Source organism: Trachypithecus francoisi, unplaced genomic scaffold (assembly GCF_009764315.1).
Source record: "Trachypithecus francoisi isolate TF-2019V2 unplaced genomic scaffold, Tfra_2.0 Lachesis_group14, whole genome shotgun sequence".
In the NCBI taxonomy this organism is placed as follows: Eukaryota; Metazoa; Chordata; class Mammalia; order Primates; family Cercopithecidae; genus Trachypithecus; species Trachypithecus francoisi.
The window spans coordinates 16,676,204-16,702,943 of record NW_022681459.1 but is presented as its reverse complement, the minus strand read 5'-3'; the positions used below and the strand labels follow the sequence as shown (position 1 = coordinate 16,702,943).

The 26,740-nt window shown below is 39.4% G+C and overlaps 1 protein-coding gene across 1 annotated transcript in view; it reads left to right on the top strand.

Annotated features, from left to right (window-relative positions):
- GRIK1 (glutamate ionotropic receptor kainate type subunit 1) overlaps positions 1-26,740 on the top strand; it is a 391,857-nt gene that overhangs the window by 252,757 nt on the left and 112,360 nt on the right. The window contains exons 3-4 of the mRNA XM_033232264.1: positions 1,056-1,313; positions 18,850-19,031. Of these exons, the coding sequence (XP_033088155.1) occupies positions 1,056-1,313; positions 18,850-19,031 (440 nt within the window). The remainder of the gene's footprint in view (positions 1-1,055; positions 1,314-18,849; positions 19,032-26,740) is intronic.

Sequence of the window (26,740 nt, the reverse complement as noted above, 5' to 3'; positions counted from 1 at the left end):
TGTTTTATATTGTAGGAATGCTTAAATAAATGATGACACACCTATTCAATGGTCTATTCTACAGACACTAAAAATATACTTTAGGAGAATTTGTAATGACTTGAAAGAAAAGACAAGCTATGGTGTTGAACAAAGAAAGCAATGCATCAAACTGTATTTATATAATGATTGTAATTTTCCCAAATATTAATAGATATTTTTCCAAAATGATAGGATTAATCACAGGGCCTTTTTATCCTTACATTTTAAATATTCTAAATTCTCTCAGTGGGTGCTTACATTCTTATAATGAGAAAAATACATTTATGTTATAAGTAAATTTTTCAATAGATACTGACTTGATTTATTTAGGCTACCTGTCTGCCGACACTGGGATAGAAAGAGGCCTGACGTTGAGCTGAAGCTCCCATCCAGTGGCCATGACTGTGTCCATTGTCTATGAAATGAGTGGGTTAGACAAAATGTCTTCTAAGATCCCTTTGGGCTATGCTATTTCATTATTTGAAAATTAGTTAGACATCAGCACTGCTTATGAACATTCTTTAGCAGTATTTCATTAATCTGAAACTTCTTTCTGAGTTTCGGAAAGATAGGAGCTAAAGCACTTTGGGGGTAACCAGAGGTTCTGTCTTCTGAATTTTGTAGCCACATTAATATTTTCAATGCCACCCTGCTGCATGACAGAACTTAATTCATACAACATTCATCTGGCAAAGGGCTTGTTGGTAACTAGAAGTGCTTTCAGGTAATACCATACGAAGCAAGGGATTTAGACTCCATCTGATCAAAGGTAATAAAGTGAGACCAGCACGGAGTTGGTCTTGTGGTATATTGCTAATCAGTTCTAAGTTTACATCTATCCTCATATTAGTAGCTCAGGAAAGTTGGAAGTTGGACCAAGTATATTTCCTCAATATAGGGATTGTAAAAGATTTTTCAATAGTTGCATTAAAAAGAGGAATCATGAATGAAAAACTTAAACTCATAGAACTCTCTTTTTCTCTCCCCCTTTCCCTGCCTTCCCTCCCCATCCTCTCCTCATCCTTGGGCATCAGCATGTGACCAGCTGGCTCTTGGTGTGGCTGCTCTCTTTGGCCCTTCCCATAGCTCCTCTGTCAGTGCTGTGCAGTCTATTTGCAATGCTCTCGAAGTTCCACACATACAGACTCGCTGGAAACACCCCTCGGTGGACAACAAAGATTTGTTTTACATCAACCTTTACCCAGATTATGCAGCTATCAGCAGGGCGATTCTGGATCTGGTCCTCTATTACAACTGGAAAACAGTGACCGTGGTGTATGAAGACAGCACAGGTATGGGACTCACCCAAGACCTCACCTGACCGTGTCTGCTCTGAACAAAGAGAACAAAAGTATCAAATAGTCATTAAACTCATCAGGTGGAGCGCACAAAAATGCTCTTTTATATAAAGCTAACTGAATATTCTAAAGTAATTTAACAATGCATGTGTATATAATTCACATTTATTTTTGTTTGTTGATCCTTTCTAATGATCCTTTTATCATCAAATACAGAGCAACATTTTTTAAAAAAGAAATAACACCTTATCGGGATGAGTTATAATCCAATCACAATATTAAATATGTATTTTCATTTTCCCAGCTCTAATAAGACTATGAACACAATTGAAAATGACCATGAAATGTGATTCCAACTTGATAAGTAGCTATGTAAATGTTTAGAAAAGTTTCTATATAAGTTAACAAAGAGGAATTCATTTAGAGGTTGTAGCAATAGAGTGGATTATTTCATGGGAAAGGGACTATGAATCCCCGGTGATGAGGGCTGAGAAAAGCTTGCATTCTCCACATGCCTGTTTAGGGTGCAGGATGGAAATATGGCTGCTTGGAGTCCAGTCCTCATCAGCCACTTTCTCTGACCCACCCCCATTTGAACTTTACTTTACTGGCACCTCCCCTCTGCTTTCTGCTTATTGTTCAGGCCCCTTTTTATTTAAAGTCGGGCAGTGACACTCCATTGTCCACATAATAAAGTTGAATTCCTTCTAATTCAAAACTCTTCATCATCCAGCCATTTTCATTTTCATTAACCCAGGCACTAGCTTCCCTCATTGTCTATATTCTCACATGAGTTATGATGGAAAGTTTATCTTTTCTTCAATATCCCCACATTCTCCTGACTCCTGTTTTCTGAGGCTGGCCCCTTGCTGTGTATGATCCTTTGCACGACCTTCACGGTGATAAACTCCCTCATTCTCCACGACCGCACGCAAATTTCCCTCTTCCTTAAAGCTCCCTGAGACTACCAGAGGGTTCACTAGCACTTTAGAAGCAAAAGCACTGAATCCCAAGTTATATTTCAAATATCTGTTTACATGTCTGTAAGACTGGAAATTTCTAAGCATCCGAATTTCATCTTATTTTTATGTTTATAACCTGCTACCTGTCATAAGCCTGACATAGAGGAAAGAGTTTAGTAATTCCACATGGATAGAATAATACCATTGATTGTCTGATTTTTCTTTTCTCCAAGAGTTGAAATGAGTTGCTTTCTTTGATCTACACATTTGGTAATAAGGCTACAAAAATTACAAGTGAAAATTAGTAAAGTGAAACACTGTCAAACTTTGCAATACGATTTCACTTTTCACTGCCCCTTTCACCAAGCACTAGCACTTACTATTCCTCAAAGGATGACTACGTGCCTCCTCTTTGGTGTTAAATTCTGGTTCCATTTTATACTGTCAGATAAAAGTGACGAGTGTGGTTGGAAATATGCACTTATGTATTTTCTTGTGCCTCATCTCATTTAGAAAGAAGTGAAGATTCTAAGTGACTGGGTATATATTTTATAAATATTGTATTCGAAACAGTCCTATCAAGAATAATAAGCTACAAGCAGCCATAGTTTTAGAACTTTACCTGCTTGCTGTGAAGGAAGAAATCATTATCTAATCAAATCCACATGGATATTTTAAAGGGTTTTGAAAAAGAATATCACGTTGTAAACATAAGTGTGGTTAGATCTTGCATGCTGCCTACTTTTGCTAAACAGGAAATTTCGTGAGCTCATAAAATCAAGCTATATCTCATTATGTTGTGATCTCTGTAGTATAATCATCTCTCACCATTTCTACAGCAAAGTTGGGCCATCTAAAATGAAAACATATCAATGAATAATATTGAAACTCCTGGATTTAATTTAAGAAAGAGTTCAACTAAAGATGTGGGCATTGTAGATTTCAAACTGTATTTAGACAAAATACAACTAGTAAGTAAATGACAGAAAACTTGATATTCTAACCACTCTCTGACATTAGGTGAGCCACACATATGTGACATCCATTTTGCAAAGCAAACACCAAGCTATTATTTCCATCATCTTCCACAAGAAACTGAAATGTCCTTTTCATCTTTGTCAAGTTCACCCGTGCTCAGTGACACAATAAATACTTGTTGAAATCGACAATCCAAAATGATTTGATATGTCACCCCTTAAGTGAGAGATGATTCATGTTAAAATGATTTTTGCCCACAAAGACATTAAAAATGTAGATGAATAATCAATTGAGCCGTTAAATTGGAACCCAGAGAATGAACAGGTCAACTGAGATCAATAAAAGCAGAAGCCTTGTGACTCTGAGTGGATTTTTATACTGCTTGACTCAGGGTTCTTGCTTGTAGTGATTATCACACCATAAAAAGGAGGAAACTTAGTAAACCTGAAAGAAAAGAAAGGACTTAGGTATGCTTAGCACCCGCCCCTACACCAGAATTAAGTACCCATTAAAGAGCACTTTATTGGGATTTGTTTAGGAGTTTGTTAAATAGCCTGAAGCCAACACAGATGTCGAGGGACCAAATGGCCCATTACTCCCATTGAAGTAAATGGGAGTAGTGAGCACGTCTCTAAGGACAAAATTCAATTCGCTAAATACTAGCAAGCAGAATTCTGTCCTCTAGAAGTTAAAATGTCGAAAGACTCTGGAGAACTCTTAGGAGGAGTAAAGTTTCGTCTCGCCTCATCTCTCTTCTCTCTCTTTTCTGGATGTCCTTCCCGTTAGTTACCCACTCGTCGCTGATTCGCACACCCAGAGGCGACCCCAGGCAGTGAGAAATTGCTGCCCATTCGACCTCCTCTCATGATTCATTAGACCCTGGTGGAAACCTGGTTATCACTTGACACACAGCAAAAAGAGCTGAGAAGCTGAGCCTCAACTGCAGTGTGCGGCATATTCAGCAGTTTCTGACTTCTCAAAGCCAATCTCAGGGAAATGCACCCACAGCCATTCCTGGAGAGCCGGAATCAGTAAACTTTTTCTGTGAAGAGCCAAGTGCTGAGGCTTTACCGCCACTGGGGTCTTAGTCAAAACTACTCCACTCTGACAAAGTAACAAGCAAGCACACGGACAATATGTAAATGAACAGACCCAGTGTGTTCCAATAAACCATACAGACCCAGTGTGTTCCAATAAACTATAAAGGCTGCAAAAATATATGCTGGGCTAAGTTTGGCCTTTTGGCTCTAATTCACCCCTGCTAGAGCCTTAAAAGATAAGACAACGAAGCCAAAAACTAAGATTGTAATTTTGTACACATTTGAAGTGGTTTCAGCTCACATCCACAACTCCTTCACTTTGGTGTCTGGGTTTTCATGCTCTTCTTTCCTCCTCACTGGCCCCCCTGGCTTCCTCATCAATATGTGTCAGTGCCATGTCTTGTTATCTCTGTGGGATTTGCCAGGTGATATCCTGGTTCATTGGATAAACAAATTTTCAAAGAGGTGTTGGGGAAACAGATGCCTTTCCTCACTCATCCTAACGATCACAACTGACATTCCTGTAACAAAAGACAGGTTAACAAGAGAAAATCATAGCAAATTTGTTTAATCAAAGTTTTACCTGACTCAGGAGGCTTCAGAAATGAAGACCAAAGACCTGGGGAAAACTGTCTATGTCTATGCTTAGATTCAATGACGAATGAACAACATGTGGAAATGTGACTGGACAAAAGGGTAGAATCTAGTGATAGTAGACTGAGGGGAAAGGCCCAGCAAGGCCTGTGTGTTCGGATTCTTCTTAGCCTCTCTGTGCAGTATTCCTTCCTCCTGAGTATGGGGCAGGACCCCTACTAAATGAGAGTCTTCAAGGGAAAAGAGAATCTTTCTAGATCTTATATCTTGCTTTGGGGGAGAGGAGTTCTAGTTTCTATGCTTCACTTGGGGAAGGGAAATTCTGCTTTCTGTGACTCCCTTCAGGGGATTAAAAGGGGTATGATGCTGGGGGTTAGGAGAAAGTCAGAAAGACCTTGTTTCTGAGACCTCCTTTCCAGTCTTTTTCAGTTCAAAGTAGTCAGATGCCAAGGTGTCATACTTTGGGGTGTCATGTTCTGAGCCCCAACAGTGTTAATGGCTAGTAATGACTTAAAATGCTGTTTCTTACTTTAAACTAATTATAGCACATTTTAAGTTTGGTTCTCTTAAAAGACAACAAAAGCGTTGAATATTGCATGCCACAGAGAGTGAGATTTCAAAGTGTTTTCTTAAGCTTGGTTAGGTGATTACCTACACAGTCAGCATAGACAGCTGAATCCAAATAAGCAAGTGCTAATTCAAATTTCAGTGGCAAAACATTTAAAAAAAAAAAACAAAAAGCAAAAAAAAAAAAAACAAAAACAAAACACCACCTATTCTGCTTAGCTTTTATTTTGTGAATGATTAAGAAAAACCTACTTTATAGTTTTGTCTGTCTCTCTTCTCTACTTTAACTTGTCCCTAACTAAACTGGCCCAAAGTTTATATTCATTTGGTTCAGGTGATATTTTCTGAAATGCTGGGGAAAATAGTCAAGACAGCACATACCTGCATACTCTGTACTATGGCTGCCCTTTCCTGAGATCTAAATGGCTTCTGCAACATATTGTTTGAAAGTTTTATTTTTATATAGTTTAAAAAGAAGATCGCTTTCTTTAGAAAATGTTAAAATGGAGAAAAGTTTAAGGACATAAACAAAAATATCCAGAAAAACTATCACAGATAATGTCTTAGTGCATATTCTTTTAGCTATTAGATAGGCAGGCAGGCAGACAGACAAGGAGATAAACAGGTAGGCAGATAGATAAATAGATACATATATAATAGATAGATAATAGATCATGATAGATGATAGATATTAATAGACAGATGATAGGTAGATGATAGACAGTAGGTAGATAAACGATGAATGATTGATAGAGGATAGATGATAGAAAATAGATCATTGGCCGGGCGCGGTGGCTCAAGCCTGTAATCCCAGCACTTTGGGAGGCCGAGATGGGCGGATCACGAGGTCAGGAGATCCAGACCATCCTGGCTAACACGGTGAAACCCCGTCTCTACTAAAAAATACAAAAAACTAGCAGGGCGAGGTGGCGGGCGCCTGTAGTCCCAGCTACTCGGGAGGCTGAGGCAGGAGAATGGCGGGAACCCAGGAGGCGGAGCTTGCAGTGAGCTGAGATCCGGCCACTGCACTCCAGCCTGGGCGACAGAGCGAGACTCCGTCTCAAAAAAACAAAAAAACAAACAAAAAAAATGAAAATAGATCATTATAGGTAGATATTAGGTTGGTGTAAAAGTAATTGCGTTTTTGCAGCCAGGCGCAGTGGCTCACGCCTGTAATCCCAGCACTTTGGGAGGCCGAGGAGGGCAAATCAGGAGATCAGGAGATCTAGATCATCCTGGCTAACACGGCGAAACCCCGTCTCTACTAAAAATACAAAAAAAAAAATTAGCCGGGGGTGGTGGCGGGCGCCTGTAGTCCCAGCTACTCTGGAGGCTGAGGCAGGAGAATGGCGTGAATCCGGGAGGCGGAGCTTGCAGTGAGCCGAGATCGTACCACTGCACTCCAGCCTAGGTGACAGAGTGAGACTCCGTCTCAAAAAACAAAAACCAGTAATTTCGTTTTTACTATTAAAAGTAGTGGCAAAAACTGCAATGACTTTGCACCAACTAACAGCTGATAGGTAAATGATAGATTAGATAGATATATATAAATAAGCAGATGATAGATTAGATAGATAGATGATAGGTAGATGATCAATTAGATAGAGAGTTGATAAATAGTGAATATAGTTGACAGATAGCTAAATAGATAAATGATAAAGGGTAGATAGATGATAGATAGATAGATAGATAGATAGATGATAGATAGAGATGATAGATTCCCTTGTTTCATAGATATTTACTGCCAGTCATTATCCTAAATACTGGGGATAAATCACACACACAAAATATCTGACTTCATGGAATCCACAGTCTGTTTCTCTATTGAACAAAATATATAGTAAATATTTAGTATGATAGGTAGTAGAAAATGTTATGAAGAAAAATAAAGCACCAAATGGTATTTGGGAGACCAACAGTAGAGATGGGATTTACAATTTTATGTAAGAATACCAGGGAAGTGCTCTAGAAAATACCATTTGAGTAAAAATTTAAAGAGGATAAAAAACAAATCATGTAGATACCTGGAGGAGAGCATTTCAGACATCAGGCAGAGGGAACAGCCAGTGCAAAGGCCCTGCCAAAATAACTCTTTCCTGGTAGCACTGTGCTGAACCCTACCATTAAGTCTTTCATACTATGGAGGATTTGCATATGTAAATAGCTAAAAAGACAATATTTAATAACTTCAACTTTTGTTTTAGATTAAAGGGTACATATGAAGGTTTGTGGCATGGGTATATTGCATGATGTTGAGGTTTGGAGTACAAATGATCCTGTCACCCATGCAGAGAGTGAGCACAGGTAGTTACCAGTAGGTACTTTATCAGCCCTTGCTGCCTCCTCTAGTAGTCCCTAGTGTCTATTGTTTCCATCTTTGTGTCCATGTGTACCCAATGTTTAGCTTTCACTTATAAGTAAGATCATGGGCATTTGGTTTTCTGTTCCTGTGTTAATTCACTTAGGATAATGGCCTCCAGCTGCATCCATGTTGCTGCAAAGGACATGAGCTTATTCTTTTTTATGGCTGCATAGTATTTCGTGGTGTATATGTACCACATTTTCTTTATCCAATCCACCACTGATGGGCATCTAGGTTGATTCCATGACTTTGCTATTGTGAATAGTGCTGTAATGAACATCTGAGTTTGTGGGTTTTTTGGAAGAATGATTTTCTTTTGGATATATACCCAGTAATGGGATTCCTGGGCCAAATGGCAGTTCTGTTTTAGGTTCTTTGAGAAATCTCCAAAATGCTTCCCACAGTGGCTGAACAAATTTAAATTCCCACCAACAGTATATAAGTGTTCCCTTTTCACCACAGCCTCACCAACATCTGTTGTCTTTTGACTTTTTAATAATAGCTGTTGTGACTGCTTGTGATTTTTATTTGCATTTCTCTGATGATCTGTGATGATGAGCACTTTTTCATATGTTCTTTAGCCACTTGTGTGTCTTCTTTTGAAAAGTGTCTGTTCACATCTTTTGCCCACTTTTTAATGGGGTTATTTTTCTGTTTGTTGATTTCAGTTCTTTATAGATTCTGAATATGAGACTTTTGTTGGATGCATAGTTTGCACACATTTTCTCCCATTCTGTGGGTTGTCTGTTTACTCTGTTGATAATTTCTCTTGCTGTGCAGAAGCTCTTTAGTTTAATTGGGTCTCCCTTGTCAGTGTTTGTTTTTGTTGCAATTTCTCTTGAGGACTTAGTCATGACGTATTTGCCAAAAACAATGTACAGAATGGTATTCCTTAGATTTTCTTTAGAATTTTTTTTTTGAGACAGAGTCTCGCTCTGTCTCCCAGGCTGGAGTGCAGTGGTGTGATCTCGGCCCACTGCAGCTCTGCCTCCCGGGTTCACACCATTCTCCTGCCTCAGCCTCCCAAGTAGCTGGAACTACAGGCGCCTGCCACCATGCCTGGCTAATTTAATTTTTTTGTATTTTTAGTAGAGATAAGATTTCACCATCTTAGCCAGGATGGTCTTGATCTCCTGACCTCATGATCTGCCTGCCTCAGCCTCTCAAAGTGCTGGAATTACAGGCATGAACCACCACGCCCAGCCTAGAATTTTTGTAGTTTGAGGTCTTACATTTAAATCTTTAATTCTTCTTAAGTTAATTTTCGTATATGGTGAAAGATAGGGTTCCTGTTTTATTCTTCTACATATGGCTAGCAAGTTATCCCAGCATTATTTATTGAGTAGGGAGAAGAATAACATCTTGAATTCTTGTTATAGACACCATTAAGCTAAATATTTAGACAAAAATTATGTAAGCAAAAGAAGAAACAGGGTGCTTCAAATAGGAACTTTCCTGTTCTAAAATTTACCTGTGGATAGGCCCACCTCCCAAAATTCACAACGACGTCATCCCTTACTTCTTTATAAATATGTGAACATTGAGAATACTCATGTACAGAATATGTGAGTAAGTCTAAAATAACTAAAATGTTTGGGCTGCAAAGGAAAAACACAAGGACATAGAAGTTAATGGTTACTGAAGACTGATATCCAAAGGGTCATGAAATAGAAGCTTCAGCTAGTCCTCTGGGCTTTCATGGGCAAAGTGGATGAAGGATTGAGGGAAGCAACTTTAGCATCACTGAAAGAATTAACTTTTAATCACCAGATCTCTCAGGGGATGAAATGCACTTCTCTCCAAAATATTTAACACCCTGATCTGGAAGAGTTCAAGTCCAGGCTTGGGACACCCTGTCACAGGCAGGTCCTGATAGGGATTCCTGCAGTACCCGAGAGGTTACCCTGGAAGGCACATACAGTTGTTCCCAACTTTGGATAAATTGTTTTTCTAAAACCGAAATTGCCACTGCACTGTCCCATCATGATGCCACCCTGGTAAATCATACATTTCTTCACCTTTACTAATGCTGTCAGTCTGTCATTCCACAAATATTTATTGGACACACCAATAAATATTGGTACCGAGCATTGTTCTAAGCACGTGGAATACATTAGTGAATAAAACAGAACCCACTGACTTCAAGGAACTTAGGTTCTATGGGAATAATAAACAATTTTCTCTTTCTATATAAAATGATTATAATTGTTAAACGGTGGTGAGTGCTGTGCAAGAAAGAAAAAGTAGAGCAGATTGAAGGGAATCTGGAAGCCAGAATGTGGTTTGCAGAATTAAAGGTCATGTCACATTGCACAGATGAGGCTTGAGCAAAGGCTGCAAGGAGCTGAGGAAGTGAACCACGTACTGTGAGAGAGAAGGCAGTTCTAGGCAGAGAGAACAGCTAATGTCTCAGGTAAGAATGTGCCTGATACATCAGAGCAACAGCAAGGAGGCCAGGGTGGATGGATCAGAGTAAGAGGGGAAGGGAGATAGAAGAGATGGTCGGAGAGGAGGGCCTTGTAGGTCATGGAGGACTCTGTAAACCACTGGAGGAGCTTGTGCTCTGCCTGGAATGGGAAGCCATGGAAGAACTTTAAGCAGAGGGTGGATAAGATTAGAGTAACATTCTACAGTAGTCTCTACTTATCCTAAGGGGATACATTCCAAGGCCTCCAGTGGATGCCCGAAACCACGGATAGTACTGAACCCTATATATGCTACGTTTATTTTTTTATTTTATTTTATTTTTGAGACAGAGTCTTGCACTGTCATCCAGGCTGGAATGCAGTGGCACGATCTCAGCTCACTGCAACCTCTACCACCTGGGTTCAAGCAATTCTTCTGCCTCAGCCTCCCCAGTAGCTGGGATTACAGGTAATCGCTACCACGCCCAGCTAATTTTTGTATTTTTAGTAGAGATGGGGTTTCACCATGTTGGCCAGGCTGGTCTTGAACTTCTGACCTCTTGATCCGCCTGCCTTGGCCTCCCAAAGTGCTGGGATTATAGGCGTTAGCCACCTCGCCCAGCCTGCTATGTTTATTTCTATACATACATACCTAAGCACTTGTTCTATGTTTGTATATATAGCACTTGTATGAATGATACCTATAATAAAGTTGAATTTATAAGTTAGGCACAGTAAGAGACTAACAACAACAGTGATGAAATGATTCACGTCCCGTGTGGACAGAGCAGGATGGTACAAGACTTCATCATGCTATTCAGAAGTGCATACAATTGAAAACTTATGAATTGTTTATTTCTGGAATTTTCCATGTAATATTTTTAAACCACGATTGACTGTGGGTCGCTAAAATCATGGAAAGCAAAACCTCAGATAAGGAGGGCCTGATCTTGAAGAGTAGTAGGAGTAAAAGAATCACTGTACACTCTACAGAGGCAAAGGTAGAAACATAGCAACCTGCCAGATGGCTCCTATAGAAACTCAGGGAAGAGATGGAGGCAATACGGTAGAGGAGTAAGATACGCTCAGGTTCTGGAAACATTTTTAATGTACAGCCGGCATAATATCTGAGAGGATATTTGAATGTGTTCCCCACTTGAAAGTTTTTATTACATATGACCATGTCCTCTTTTCTTTTTCTTCATTTATGTGGTGACATTGGGCTGTGTTTGAATGATTGCTCAAACATTGTAGGGTCTTTGAGGAAACTGCACAAACATCATCATGGATATTCTCAACTGCACGCATTTTATCTTTTTACTACTATTTTAAGATGTCTTTTTGAGTATCCAGTACAACCTTTGGGTCTGTATGACACTTATTTTGATTTAAGGAACTCAATGACTTAAGGAACTTGGGACATCTCAGGTTGCCTCAAGAGATTAACCTGTTTAACAGGGAAGATAGCAAGTGTATTCTCTCCTATGGCAAACTCCTCTGAAATATCAAAGTTTGGCCCAGTGTTTCAGTTAAATCAAATGTCAAGAAAAACACTTTGTATTCCTTAGACACAAGACAAATGCCATATGTTAAGTTTATTTTTAAATGGAGGATAAAAACAGGAAGACCATGTTCCAGTCTGAGAAAATATTGATGCCATGGTGTTGGTGAGGCAGGTTATGGTTTAATTCATACGTGTAGATTAAAGAATCAAAAATGAACTCAAAATAATAATAATATCCTGAGGGAGTAGAGGTTAGGAAAGAAGAAAGAGAGAAATAAAAGATTGATCTTTTTGTCCTGAGCTGAAGGATGGAGTTGTCATTACCTGAAATAGAGGTTATAGGTGGAACTGGTTTGAGGAAATAAGAATGATATCAGAAATTGAGTCATTAACCTGTTAAGTTTGAGTTTCAGATATCTATCAGACATCTGAATGAAGGTAAGAACAGGCAGTTAATACATGAGTCTAGAGTCTAGAAAACAGGTCTGGGCTGGAGACACAAATTTGAGTGTCCTTAGCCTATAGGTAGGACTGGATGGATACATCAAGGAAATGAGCACCAGATGCCTCTAGCCCTGAATTTATAACACATCAACCTTGATAAGTTTATCTTTGTTTACTTAAGTCATTTTTCTCAACACATCACAGCCATGAGATTTCTAAAATGCAGCCTGCAGTGAAGAGTTGTTAGTCATCACGTCAAATATAGTCTCCAAGCTTTACTGTAAGGATTAATTTGAAATGAGATTAAGCATCCCTAACAGTGGCAGAGATTGAAAAAAACAATCAACCCTGGGAGAAAACATCCACGAAATGAAAATCACGAAAATAACAGTAACTAAATTCTTGAGTGCTGACTATGTGCACTGTCCTAAATAGATTATTAACTCAGTTAATGTGCTCAACCAGCCTGTGAGTGAGTAAAGTATCTGCTCTTATGGCTGTATTTAAGTACTGACTTAGTTTTTAAAAACTCTGTGTATCATAGTTCCTTCCATTTTCCCATAGAAAACAGAAATAAATATACTCTTCCAGAACCAAGAATCTTCACAGAAGCCTTAAGTTTGGACTCAAAGAAAATCAACTTTGGCATGAGTAGTCAAGCTAAAATGCAAGATATGCTATACACAGTCAGTGCCAAATAAATGACTCTTTTCACTTTCTGTCATCACCACTCACCCCATTGTATCGTTATGACCACTTGTGATAGCCAAAACTCCTCTTCTGCTACGTGCTGTCCCACCATTCCACTTGAAATAGCCCAAGGATGGAAGGACCATTCTTAAAACTCAATAGCAAAAAAACAATAAATTATAGCTTCTTTTTTTCTCTGGACTCACTTTTTTCTACCCTTCATATCTCCCACCTCGGTTCTTTGACCAGAACTCTACTTAAATATTCAGAACTCTGCCCAGGAAACCAATCTTTAGGTATTGCAGGCCAAGCATATTAATTTTAGCTATTGTTGAAGCTTAACGAGAATTCAGCACCAACATATACTAGTGGAGTGCAATATACTTTCTTGAATATTTAGACTAGATTCTTCTTATAAGGTCCTTTGTAACCAAGGTACACAGTTTTTCTTTTGGGAAGACTCCCACTTGCCTTCTCTGTTGCACTTCTGAAAAACCCTATGTATGAAGATCTGCACTTTAAAAATGTTGTATTTCCACAGGTAATTCGCTCACATACCCATTTTCATTTTTTAGTTTTGATTTTTCCTCTGCTCTGGAGGATGCACAGATCCCCTTAAGAATCCTATTAGATTTGGGTATATTAACATACCCACAAGTTTATGAAATGCCATTTTGCATATTTCCAAGTTCAAATAGAGAAGAAATTAACATTTAAAATGTGCAACCTGATCTTTGGGTCCCAGTGGTTTATTACATTCATGTTTACGGCATCAAACTCACTGATGGTTTAACAAACAGGACATTGGATTAAGACTCAAGAAAACCTAGGTACTTTTCTTTTGAACTGAGACTCATTAAAGATAGCTAAAGCTATTGAGAAACGGATTGGACTGCGGTGTAAGGTAGAGAATTTCTCACACTGAGAGGTGTTCAGCAGTGGCTGTGTAGAGGGGACTCATGCGTCAAGAGGAGTTTGACCTGAAGGTCTCTTCCAATTCCTGCTATTTGTGACCCATTTTCAGGGCCAATCCAAACAATTAACCTCACCATGCCTCACTTTCCTCACTGTGAAATAGCACTGATACCTATTCACCTCAGAAGTATATTCTAGGGTTTATTTCGCTACTTATAAGGCATGGAGCAGACTTCATAAAAAGGGGCAATCTAAATAGCAAAGTTTGTTATTACTTAAAAGGAAGGCATAGGAAATTTTCAATGCTCACTGGAAATAGCAGAGGTTTTTTTTTCCTCCTCCATATGCTTCACCTGTTGCCTGAGTTACCCAATGTGCATGCAAATCAGCATTTTTTCTGTGTCACATCTGAGAACACCGAGTAGACAGGCGGCCAAAGCAAGTGTTTAGAATTGGCCATTTGGATATTTTTGAAAGTTGTATCTATATGCAGAGCTTAGCTCAAATTCATGTGAAAAAAAACAGCCTTCTTTCTGTAAAGCGTTTATTCAACCAAAGTTGCATTTCCAATTTCGTTCTTGGGGATACAAGTGGAAGAGACTTTTATGATATTATTTTGTATCTGTACGTTTTGTCTTTTTATTTAGAAAGATCTGAACTTAGAGAAAAATTGCAGGACATGTACAATAAACTCCTGTATACCCTTCACCTAGATTCATCATTTATTATCATTTGGCCTCATTTGCTGTAATGCTCTATCATTCTCTTAATACAGAAACACCTACGACAATAAAAATAATACTAAGTAGTAGCACTGTTGAACCATTTGAAAGTAAGCTGCAGACATCTTGATCTTTTTCCCTATAAATCCATTAGCATGAATTTCCTAGGAAGGACCTTTCTTGTTACAACCACACTACAATTATCAAGTACAGGAGACTTAACAATAACATAATAATGTTATCTAAATACATAGAAATATATATTTGCTAATATTATTATTGGCAAAATAATAGTATATATTTGCTAGTTGTCCCAGGATCACAAATGGCATTCAGTTGTCAATCCCTTTCATCTCCTTTGATCCAGACAATTCAGCCTTCTTTTGCCATATATGACACTGACATTTTTAAAGAGTCCAGGTCAGTTTTATTGTTGAATGTCCCTCTGTTGGGTTTGTCTGGCTCTCTCTTATCTACATTTTATTTTTAAATTCTCTCCATCTCAGTGAGCCAGAAAAAAATTCACCTTATCAGCATAACACCTACCTTTACCATTCACTGCAACTGGGGTCCCAGCAGGGCTGGGTCACTCCACACATGGAAGGATTAGCAAAGCTAGGTGTTGTGCCTAAATCAATGTCCTTCCTCTGAAGTAATTATTTGTTTAGCAAACGATTTTTAACTGCTCATTACAATGAAATGTAAATGACTGATGGATTGCTGCAAAATGCAAATATAAGGGAAAGCTTTCTCTAAATTTTGTCTACTGTGTCTTTTGAATTGTAAATTCTCCATCATTTGCTAATGAAGGCAGAAAGGCTTTTCTTGAGCAAACAATTGCTTCAGGAAGAGAAATGTAAAACTCACTCCTTCCCTGTTCTTTGTTCTTCCCCCAGTTTCGGTCCCTAATCTTTAAATCTGCTGATCCTCCCCCTTTCTGAAGCTAATTTACCTATATACTGGCAAAAGGAGAAAAGTAGGAGTTTAACAGTGAGCTTTTTGTAAAAGATAAATTTATTCCAATTAGAAACTAGTCTTTCGGACTGAATTGTTCTCCCATTTCCTCTATTGGTATTAAAATATATCTTCTTTTATGAAACAATTATAAAAGTTGATGGGCACATTTGGCGGGGGGGTGTTTATTAATGGTCTAGTGTACCAAATAAGGATTTAATATTGTGTGCTGATCTAAAATGTTCTTTCTCTGTTTACTTATATAGCTATTTATTAATGTAGTTAGTCAGTTTGTTCATTAGTTTTTCATTCAGTCAGTTGACGAGAGATCCTAAAGTTGGGAGGGGCCACTGATTTGGAGGAAAGAGCCCTAAATTTGGTATCAGAAGGTGGATTTGGCCTTAATCCCTGGGTCTGCCATTTATTAGCTATATAACCTTGAGCAAGTTACTCCAGCCTGCAGCAGCCTTAGCTCATAATCTGTAAAATTAAGTGGTAATTGATGCCCCGTCTACCTCAAGAGAGCAGGGATAAAATTCTCCTACTGGCTGTGAGGACTCTGAAGCAGGTTGTGTTGTCTTGCACCCTCAGGGCCTAACATGAAGCTTGGCATCTAATGAGCATCCAGCAAATGTTTTCCCATAAAAATAAATGAAAGAAGTGAGAAAATGTATGTCAACTTTAAATCCCATAAATATGTAAGTCATCATGATAGAAAGATGTGACATTCTATTCAACACAGAAAAAGAGAGCAGTTCATTGCAGTACACGAAATGCACTTTTTAAATGTTTTCTCCATGTTATTTAGAGACCACATTAAATTGTCCCTTGTGGTTATAATCATGAAAAAAAAAAATCTATGTGATTGCCAAGCAGGTGGGTGATAAGAGAAAACAGGAGAGAAACTCAGGCAGCCTGAAGTCTCTATTTTTTCTCCATCTCATCAAACAGTCCTAAGCCGTATCTGTTCCCTCAGCACCAACAACTTGTATTTATAAGGCAGGATGATGATGTCAACAGATTAAGTGTTGGATTCACAAACAGCAATTTTAATCCAGGATTCGTCTTAACTATCTTTGTAAGTTACTTAACTATCTTTGTAAGTTACTTAACTACTCTGGGCCCTGAATTCCTCATTTAAATAATAATAATAATAATGGTTACATCATAGGATTATTTCAAAGATTAACACATATTACAAATAATAAATATATGAACCCACATTCTATATTTTCTTTCATTTTTAATGTTCCTCCGTAGTTCAGGACGTGGCTCTGGAAGTGAGAAGACAAGCAGGTGATTATAAGTACCTGAGGGACTTCAACCACATTCACTGATTTGAAAAGGAGCAAGAATCCAGGAAGCCTATTATTCTAGCAATTCAATTTTTGTGTAAAAAGAGAAAAGGTTCACGTATTAGTCCATTTTCACACAGCTATAAATAACTACCTGAGACTGAGTAATTTATAACGAAAAGAGGTTTAATTGACTCATACTTCCACATGGCTGGGGAGACCTCAGGAAACTTACAATCATGGTGGAAGGTAAAGGGGAAGGAAGAAATGTCATACATGTTGGCAGAAAAGAGAGAGAGAGCAAGGGGGGAAGTGCCACACTTTTAAACCATCAGATCTCGTGAAAATTCACTCACTATCACAAGAATGGCATGGGGGAGATCCGCCCCCATGATCCGGTCGCCTCCCACCAAGTTCCTCCCCAGAAACATGGGGATTACAGTTCGAGATGAGATTTGAGTGGGGCCACAGAGCCAAGCCATATCAGATCATGAGCCCTAAATCTTGATAAGTTTCTACAGCAACTACCCTCCCATTCTACCACTCCCACACATTTAACTCTGAAGTTCAATATCATTATACATTTATTGTACATCAGAATCAAACCTAACTATGGTGGTAGAGAAACCTTTCCTCATTTGAGCCACACACAAATGTACCGTCTAGTTAAAAAAAAAGTAGCTACATAAGTAAAACAAGAAAAAGAAAAATATGAGTTTGGCAGTAGCTGGAATCCATGCTGAATCTTGCACTGAACATATCACAATTTTCATCTGAATACTCATGAAGCTTAATATTCCCTATTGATTACCTAAAGCTGACAAACCCTGAAGGCACAGAACTGCATACAAAAAAAAAAAAAAAAAAAACCCTCAATTTTTCAGTGTGACAGAAGTCCTTACTCTGAGAGCCAAGGTGCAGCATAGTGAGCACCTGTTAACATTAGGGGAAATAAGAGGGAGTCTTTTACACAGTGGCTTTCCTTGGCCTAGTAAAGCACTTCTATTAGGAAACAGTGCAGATCGATACATCCACACCTGTGGTAAACCAAACATTCTCCATCAAGTTAGTTAGACATATATATTTTGTTGCAATAACCAATAGAGAATTTTTTTAAAATTCTGTTTCTGCTTTTATGATCATAATTTCTAAAAATTCTATGGTCTTTTAAAAAAATCAAGTAGGATTTTCCCATTTAACCTTCAAATATTATCAGGAAGAAAATGTAATGAGCACGAGCCATTTACAAATAGTTTATATGGCAGGAACTCAAAGATTATATAGAGCAACCCGACTAATTAGCTGGTTAAGAGTATTTTTTATATAAATACTTAATAAAAGGCTTACAGAAGTTTATAGCCTCGACAAATCTCCATATTCTATTGGTTTTGTGAGTGAGCAGGTGTGATCTATTTCATCGAACTCTTTGGAAACTTCAACCAACTTTTTGTTTACCAGGTTTTACAGTTGCAGGCTTGATTTGTTAAAGATAGGAGGTGTTTGCTGAAAGCTGAAAAGGACAATTGCATTCTAAATAAATTTAAAATGCTCCTGAGAAAATTATGCTTCCAAGCCACACATACCCACAAAGGGGAAATAGTATGATCCACCACAGAAAGATGAGTAACAAGGCCGGGCGCGGTGGCTCAAGCCTGTAATCCCAGCACTTTGGGAGGCCGAGGCGGGTGGATCACGAGGTCAGGAGATCGAGACCCTCCTGGCTAACACGGTGAAACCCCGTCTCTACTAAAAATACAAAAAAAAAAACTAGCCGGGCGAGGTGGCGGGCGCCTGTAGTCCCAGCTACTCGGAGGCTGAGGCGGGAGAATGGCGGGAACCCGGGAGGCGGAGCTTGCAGTGAGCCGAGGTCGCGCCACTGCACTCCAGCCTGGGCGACACAGCGAAACTCCGTCTCAAAAAATAAATAAATAAATAAATAAAAGAAAGATGAGTAACAAATGGGAAGTCAGGAGTGTAACCGTTAGGAAGGTGGCCACTGGGTACATTTTGGAGTTGAAACAAGTTTAACTATAGATGACAATAAACAATACTCTGTCGACAGAACAGTCTCGTTGCATGATTGGATGTCATTTTCTAGGTCTAATACGTCTGCAAGAGCTCATCAAAGCTCCCTCCAGATATAATATTAAAATCAAAATCCGCCAGCTGCCCTCTGGGAATAAAGATGCCAAGCCTTTACTCAAGGAGATGAAGAAAGGCAAGGAGTTCTATGTGATATTTGATTGTTCACATGAAACAGCCGCTGAAATCCTTAAGCAGGTAAGAGGGCTAGGGAGGAGGTGGAAGTGTGGGAGAAATGTTATTTTCTATTTTTCAAAAATGCCATCTAGTTTTCACTTCACGCAGCATAATAAAACTGCAGCAGTCCAGTTTAGGCTGAAGATTATAATTTTCAGAACCCTTTTAAAGAGGCAAGGGGCTCAGAGAGTTCACAGGGCTTCAGTGAAGCCATATGTGAGTGTTTAGTTATAAATGTGTGCTTCTATGGGTGGACCAAGTGGTATGTGACTCCTACCAGCAGAAGATGAGAGAAGGACATCATTTCGAGGTGATTAATCATCTCTCTCTCTCTCTCTCTCTGTCTCTCTCTCTCTCGTGTCTCTTGAAAAGACTGCGGCAGATTTCATTTACACAATGCCTGACTTGTCCTAAATACATCTTCCTTATGGCAAGACCCCTTTTGTCAAACATGCAGGATTGCAAACACAATAAAAAAAGGCATACAGGGACAGTTACAGAAAAGATGCCTCTTTCTTCTAATTTGTTGTAGACAATAAACTGCTATGCATTAATCTCCACAATGTGGGTGGAAATACTTAGTAAATTGTGAAATCCTATATAAATGAAGACATGAGTAATGTTCAGAATAATAACAATAGAACAATACTTTCTGAGCATTTGGTCTTATGCTTAAGAAAACAAATTCACCGGGAGGCCGAGGCAGGTGGGATCACCTGAGGTTGGGAGTTCGAGACCAGCCTGACCAACATGGAGAAACCCCATTTCCACTAAAAATACAAAATTAGCCGGCCTGGTGGCACATGCCTGTAAGCTCAGCAACTTGGGAGGTGGAGGCAGGAGAATCGCTTGAACCCGGAAGGCGGAGGTTGCAGTGAGCCGGGATCGCACCATTGCACTCCAGGCACTCCAGCCTGGGCAACAAGAGCGAAACTTCGACTCAAAAAAAAAGCCAAAAAAGTAAATTCAGAATTAGAAGGAAAAAAAAAAAAAAGCATAGACTAGTACTTCTCACTCCAGAATGATTTTGCCCCCTGGAAACTTAGAGCAATGTCTGAAGACATTACGAGGTGTCATATATGGAACAAGGTCCTCTACTGGCAACTAGTGGGTACTGCTAAACATCTTGTAATAACCATCTGGAAAGGCGAGCAAGATGTTTAAAATAGAAGCATTAATAAAAGATCAGATGAATGAACTTGGAAGAAAGAAAAAATAGCCAGGTTTTATTTATGTGGTCTGCCGGCCATCTCTTTATGTTTAAGTCGTTATTGTGACATAGGCAATGTTTTTATCTAAATAACACAAGCTGTTATTGTATTATTTTGTTTAAAAGGTCTGGGATTGCTATGTTGTTGACTGTAAGGGCCGGTAATTTCATAAGTAGATAAATCCCTCCACAGGAATGCAGAACTGTGGATTCTTGAATCACTAGAAAGAGCTCTTTTCAAATAGTCATCTGGCCTGACTCTCTGGTGCTCCATCTCACACTTGCAGAGCACCTCCACACAACCATTGAGTTCAGAATTGAGTTTTTAATTGCACTGAACATCGGCAGTCAAAAAAGTTAACCAAATGTTTCCATTATCTGTTGGATGATTAGAATAAAAAAGAAATCTATTTAAAGTTGGAGCTGGGAGGCTGAGGCAGGAGGATCACTTGAGGTCAGGAGTTCAAGACTAGCCTGGCCAACATGGTGAAACCCCGTCTCTATTAAAAATACAAAAAAATTAGCGGGGTGTGGTGACGGGCACCTGTAATCCTAGCTACTTGGGAGGCTGAGGGAAGAGAATCACTTGAACCTGGGAGGTGGAGGTTGCAGTGAGCCAAGATTATGCCACTGCACTCTAGCCTGAGTGACAGAGCGAGACTCCGTTCCCCAAAAAATAAATAAATAAAATAAAATAAAGCTGGGAACACAAAGTTGCATTTGAAAGCAATTACAGACATCACCATATCTAATTCTCACACTTTGCAAGATATAAAATGACACCGCCAGAGTCATGTATCCAGTGCTTTCTCCACCATGACATGCTGTCACTCCTGTTAGGCAGAAGAGTATTGGTTTCTTAATTCTACGCTATAGTTACATTAACAAATCTTTAGATATTAAAATTATCTCTCCATAAAGCAAGCAAGCATGTGGCAGTAGTGTCAACAACTGAAGAACTTTAAAGGTAAAGAAATGCAATCAGTCATCCTTTATCATAAGGCTTCATTTAAGAATGTTAATACAGTTCGTTAAAGGATGTAATGAAGTGTGTGGGTCAGAACTGAGAAAAACACCCAGATTTATGTGTAGCCCTCAAAAGGCAAAGAAGCTTCCCTTCCCAGGAGCCTGTTGTAACACAGGTTGAGGACGTCTGTTAGATTTAAGAGAATGATTTGCTGATGAGGCTTCTCTTTGCTAGATACTCATTTGTCTCACATAACTGGCCACACCTCTCCCAAGGGCGGGTCTGGAATAGGCAAGAGCAGTGTACAGTGGTGGCAGGGAAGGGCTGTTTCTATTTCACTAAATTTGGACTTGAAGTTCCTTGGATAGAAGTGCTTCTTTCCTAGTAGCCTGGGGATTACATCATTCAAAGGAAAATTAAGACAAAAACAAAAGCAAAATATCTAAGAGCGGCACTCTCAAGAAATGTCTAGCTGGGACAGCAGGGAGTAGGATTAGTTCAGCTTTGTGCCAGCCACTGACACAGACATGTTTCTCTCTATCCTCTCTCTTATGTTTTAGCCTATGTTTGCTTTTCCTAATCATTTTAGTGTTAAGAGTGGCTGTGAGGCTTGGAGGAAGACACTAAAGAGATGGCTCATCCTGTTTTCGTTCTAGACTAATAATCTGCAAATATTTTGGAGATAAGAACCCTTTTTTAAAGGTCCTAGCATGAAATTCCTCCTGTATTGCATGTAAAAGGGCAATTGCTCTTTTTGGAATAACTACAGAGGACTCAGGTCAGCTTAACGGGACTTCATTGGAACCTCCAGGGGCTGATGTGCTTGAAATGGGATATTGGAGACATCAGAACTTTTCTATTCTGGTCAAAGTAAGGCCTAAGCACTCTATGTGATCCAGCTTAACTTGCTCCATTTGCCCCGAAGAAAAACCTGTAGAAACAGAGACTTGTCTGCTAAGAGGTTCCCTAGGGAGGCTGAGGACTCAGGAGTTCTGGTTCCTGATTCTGGCTGCCATTGCACTAATCTTTGAACCCAAGGAAAGGAAGGAGACTTACCTCTTTTACCGAGGGTCCTAAGAGGTGCCAACGAAGGTGCATGGCATCCTACATGATCATAGCATCAATCTCAAACAACCCCCTGAGGAGAGTTTGGTATTCTCGCTTTCGAGGTGAGGCAACTGATGCTCAGACAGGATAAGTGATCCTTATAAGATCACTCTCTGAGCCTGGCTAGGCTGACATGTGGTCTCCAGACTGCCTCATCTCAGAGCCTGTGTGCTCACTTTACTCTGAAGGGCCCCCAAGCAGAATGGATGACTATTCTGAAGTAGGCTTTCAGAAATGTCTGGAAAAAAAACACGACCATATGCTGCTGGTCTTCTTTAGATAAGATTAGTATTAATAGTTTTTACTTTTCTGGTAACTGAAATCACTGCCAAGAACCGTTCTCTGCCAGGTCAATGTGGTACTCTCTTTATGTGCATTTTCCATCATTATCCTGCATTTCCCTGCACCTTTATCATATTTTCCCACCTTTCAATGATTCTTAAGAAAAGAAGAAATCAAAAGCACTTTAAAGATATTTAACATTTATCCAAAAGTAAAAATTGGGGAAAAGTCTATAGTTATTCTTGGGCATGCTAATTACTCCAGCAAAGTAATTATTTCTATTCATATTGAACAAGTACTATATGATGAGAATCTGAGAAGTTATTTCTCCAAAATTCATTTGAAATTTGAATGTCAAGACTTGATTAAGCTACAGAAGATAGGGCTTTCATATGAACTTTCTTCATGAATTTCTACAGTTGGAAAGTTTCCATAAACCAGAAGGTTGCATGTGTCCTCTCCCCAACTTATCCACCCACCACCTCACAGCATGGTCCTGATGCTTTGAAAAGATGCTGCTCTCTCTGTAACCTGCCTTCACCGTGGAAACCACTGCTCCTCCTCACTCTCATTTCCCCAAGTCCAACTACTCTTTCACTGACTCTTTGCTGTTTATCTTTCTTATACACCCTCATTCATACCGAGTGTGATTTTCCTGAGGGAATGGCTGAAATGAGATGAATTTAAAGAATGAAGCAAAGGGCAAGAAAGTGCTACCTATGGAATTCCCAACTTGTGCCTAGCAGGATGCTGGGTGCTAAGCAACCAACTCATGTAAGTGACCCAATAACTTCTGATATGATCGGTATTATTCCTCTTTTGCAACTGAAAATTGAAGCTAAGATAATTTTATCTACCATATGCTGAGCATACACTTAAATAGAAAGTACCAAGGCCTGCGTGAGCTGACCTTGCCTCTCTCTCCAGCTTTCTTGCTGGCCTCCAGTATCTGATACTCCACTTCAGAGGCATCCTTTCTGGCCACGTGACACAGCCTTTTCTCCCCACATCATAGCCTTTGCACTTGTGGTTGCCAAATCCAGGAGCATTCTAAATTCCCAGTCATTCCCACCTAAGTTTTCATGAATATCTCTTGAGAGATAAAAGAGAGGAAGCTCCCTTCTCATTCTCTATATCCCTTCATTCTACTTAGTTTGCTCTGTCACCACAATAAAAATCATAGTGAATTAACACATTTACTCATGTGCTGTCCATATCCCTTACAACACTGTAAGTTCCAAGAGGACAGAAACCTTCTTTGTCCTTTTCTCCCAAATCTCTAGCACCTACTACTTTATTTGACACATAATGAGTGTTCAGTACAGCTCTGTCAAATGAATACATGAACCAAACGAATGAATGAGCCAAGAACTGTTCTAGATTCTTTCAGTAAATCATCCCCAAAGTCATATTTTCTTCTACCCCAGTGAGTCTGCTATACTCTCATCTCTGCCAAGCACCTTTAGGTGAGTTGCTCCTCCACGCCTCTGTTACCCTGAAAGAAAAGCTTTGTTCAACTATGAAATTGTATAATGTTAAGAAACTGTAATGCATCTGAGCCTGTGACTTCACTTCCTGAAAATAAATTGGGCTCTTTGGAGAACTGCCTAGTTACTTTTAAATCTATAGTAGGATTGAGTGAGCAAATCGCGATTTCAGGCACCCATCCCTAATGGCTTTCTGATGAAAAGCAAGGTGGCACTGCCTTGCTCCATTCAGTGGGACGCTCCCTGGGGGCTGGGCCAATTTCCTGAGCTGGAGAATGGCCAGCAGGTGAGCATGAACACACTGTTTCACACTCAGAAAACCCGCTCTCTCCTTTATATGAACAAATCGAGGAAAGTTTTTTTCTCCCACAATGCTAGTGGCAACGAGTATTTAGCTCTAATTGAGCCATTAGTCTCCATAAAACATTTAGCACCAAAATAGTTTGTACAGCTATATTGCATTTTCTCCTGTCAACATTTGCATGCTCTTGCATGCCTCTCACCCACTTTTTTGTTTTTTATCTCTTTCAATTAACATAAAAACAAGGCGAGGAAGAAAATAGTTTTTTGTTGTTTGTTTTCTTAAATGCCTGGTTTTCCTCTGCTAGGAAGTGCAAAGACAATGCTAGTTAATCAAATAATTTTGTGCATTGATTCTCTCCTCATGTATGTTGTGCCCAGTGGCTGTAATGATGGCAAACAGAGATGGTAAAATTGGTTTCATCTCTTGTTTAGATAAGACAGAAGCAACCATCGGCCGTGATCTCTCATGATAGAAAACATCAAGTCAAGCATGGCACACTATGCTAAGGGATTGTAAACATGTGCCCACCAAGTCTGATCTATAAGTCAATCATTTTTTTCATCATAAACACATAGAATAGGCCAAAGACCTCAGGGACCATTTTATACTGAACACGTACCGGAGGCTGGCACTGTGCTAAACAGGTTAAATGCATCAGTCATGTAATGTTTACGAGAAAATTCTGTATAGAAGAAACTGACAGAACCCAGAGAGATTTTGTAACTTGCCCAAGGTCACAGAGCTAGCAAGTGGCAGGTCTGGGATTTAAAACTTATCTGAGGCTTTGAAAGGAAAAAAAAATGTAACCTCTTCTGCAACTGTTGTGTACAAGATGTCAACTGTTTCTTGTCTTATTGCAATCTGAAACATATGTTAGTTAAGCCTTGCACTTCTTGAAGGAAGGTGTTTCATTTTATTCTCAAACATCCAATCATGTCTAGCTTTACACAGTTCCTTAAGAAATGGTGAACAATGAGATTACTTGGACTCTGGAAGGGGAACATCACACACCGGGGCCTATTTTGGGGTGGGGAAGAGTGGGGAGGGATGGCATTGGGAGCTATACCTGATGTAAATGATGAGTTGATGGGTGCAGCACACCAACATGGCACATGTATACATATGTAACAAACCTGCACGTTGTGCACATGTACCCTAGAACTTAAAGTATAATAAAAAAGAAAAAAATGCAAATTATATCAAATGTCCCATGGCCAAGTAGAGAGTGTGGCAGGGATATCGTAGAGAAATGTATTCCTTCATTCAATACTTATTTGTTGAGCACCGATTGAAGGTGTTGGGGATACAACAGTGGAAGCAACAAGAATAAAAACCCAAATCTCTGCCCCATTAAGGCAAAGAAAGACCTTGAAAATGAATATAACAAGTGTAAAACTATCCAATGCTTGCAAATTGGCCTAATACCATAAAGTTACTTTCTTTTTTTAATTAAAAAAACTTTTTATTTATTTATTTAGTTAGTTATTATTTTATTTGAGACAGAGTTTCGCTCTTGTTGCCCAGGCTGGAGTGCAGTGGCGTGATCTCAGCTCACTGCAACCTCCGCCTCGCAGGTTCAAGTGATTCTCCTGCCTCAGCCTCCCAAGCAGCTCAGATTACAAGCATGTGCCACAACGCCCAGTTAATTTTGTATTTTTAGTAGAGATGGGATTTCTCTATGTTGGCCAGGCTGGTCTCAATCGCCCGACCTCAGGTGATCTGCCTGCCTCGGCCTCCCAAAGTGCTGGGATTACAGACATGAGCCACCACGCATGACGTATTTATTTATTTTTGAACTTTTGTTTTCTGTTCAGGGGTACATGTGCAGGTTTGTTATATAGGTATATTCCTGCCAGTGAGGGACGGTGACTAGAATCTTAGACTGAAAGTTGGGAGACCCATTTGCAAGTTCTGCTTTTTCCCTAAAAGAGTAAAATAACTACCATTTATTTGGTATTCCCTGCATGCATAATGTGCTGTGTGTTTGACTGGAATGATCTCTTTTTATCCTCTCAAAATAGTCTATGTCATAGATGAGGAACATGAGGCTTCAGGTCACACACTCAATGACAGGTCTGGAATTTCAGATCAGAGTATGATGTTCACATCACCCGTGTTGCTCACATCCTGTAAACGGGCAGCTTCGAGAAATTCTATTGATGCCTCTTCAACTCAGTCACCTCATCTATAAATAACATTATCAAAGCCTGCTAATATTTCCATCAGCTCTGAGCTTCCATGCATACATGTGACCAAGAATCCTCTTACCACCGTTTAGATATAAAGAACTTGCTTGTACTTAGTAGGCCCTCAAAGAAATGGGAAATTAATTAAGCAGTTCATTCTTTCTTAAAGTTTCTCCAGTCCTTTGAT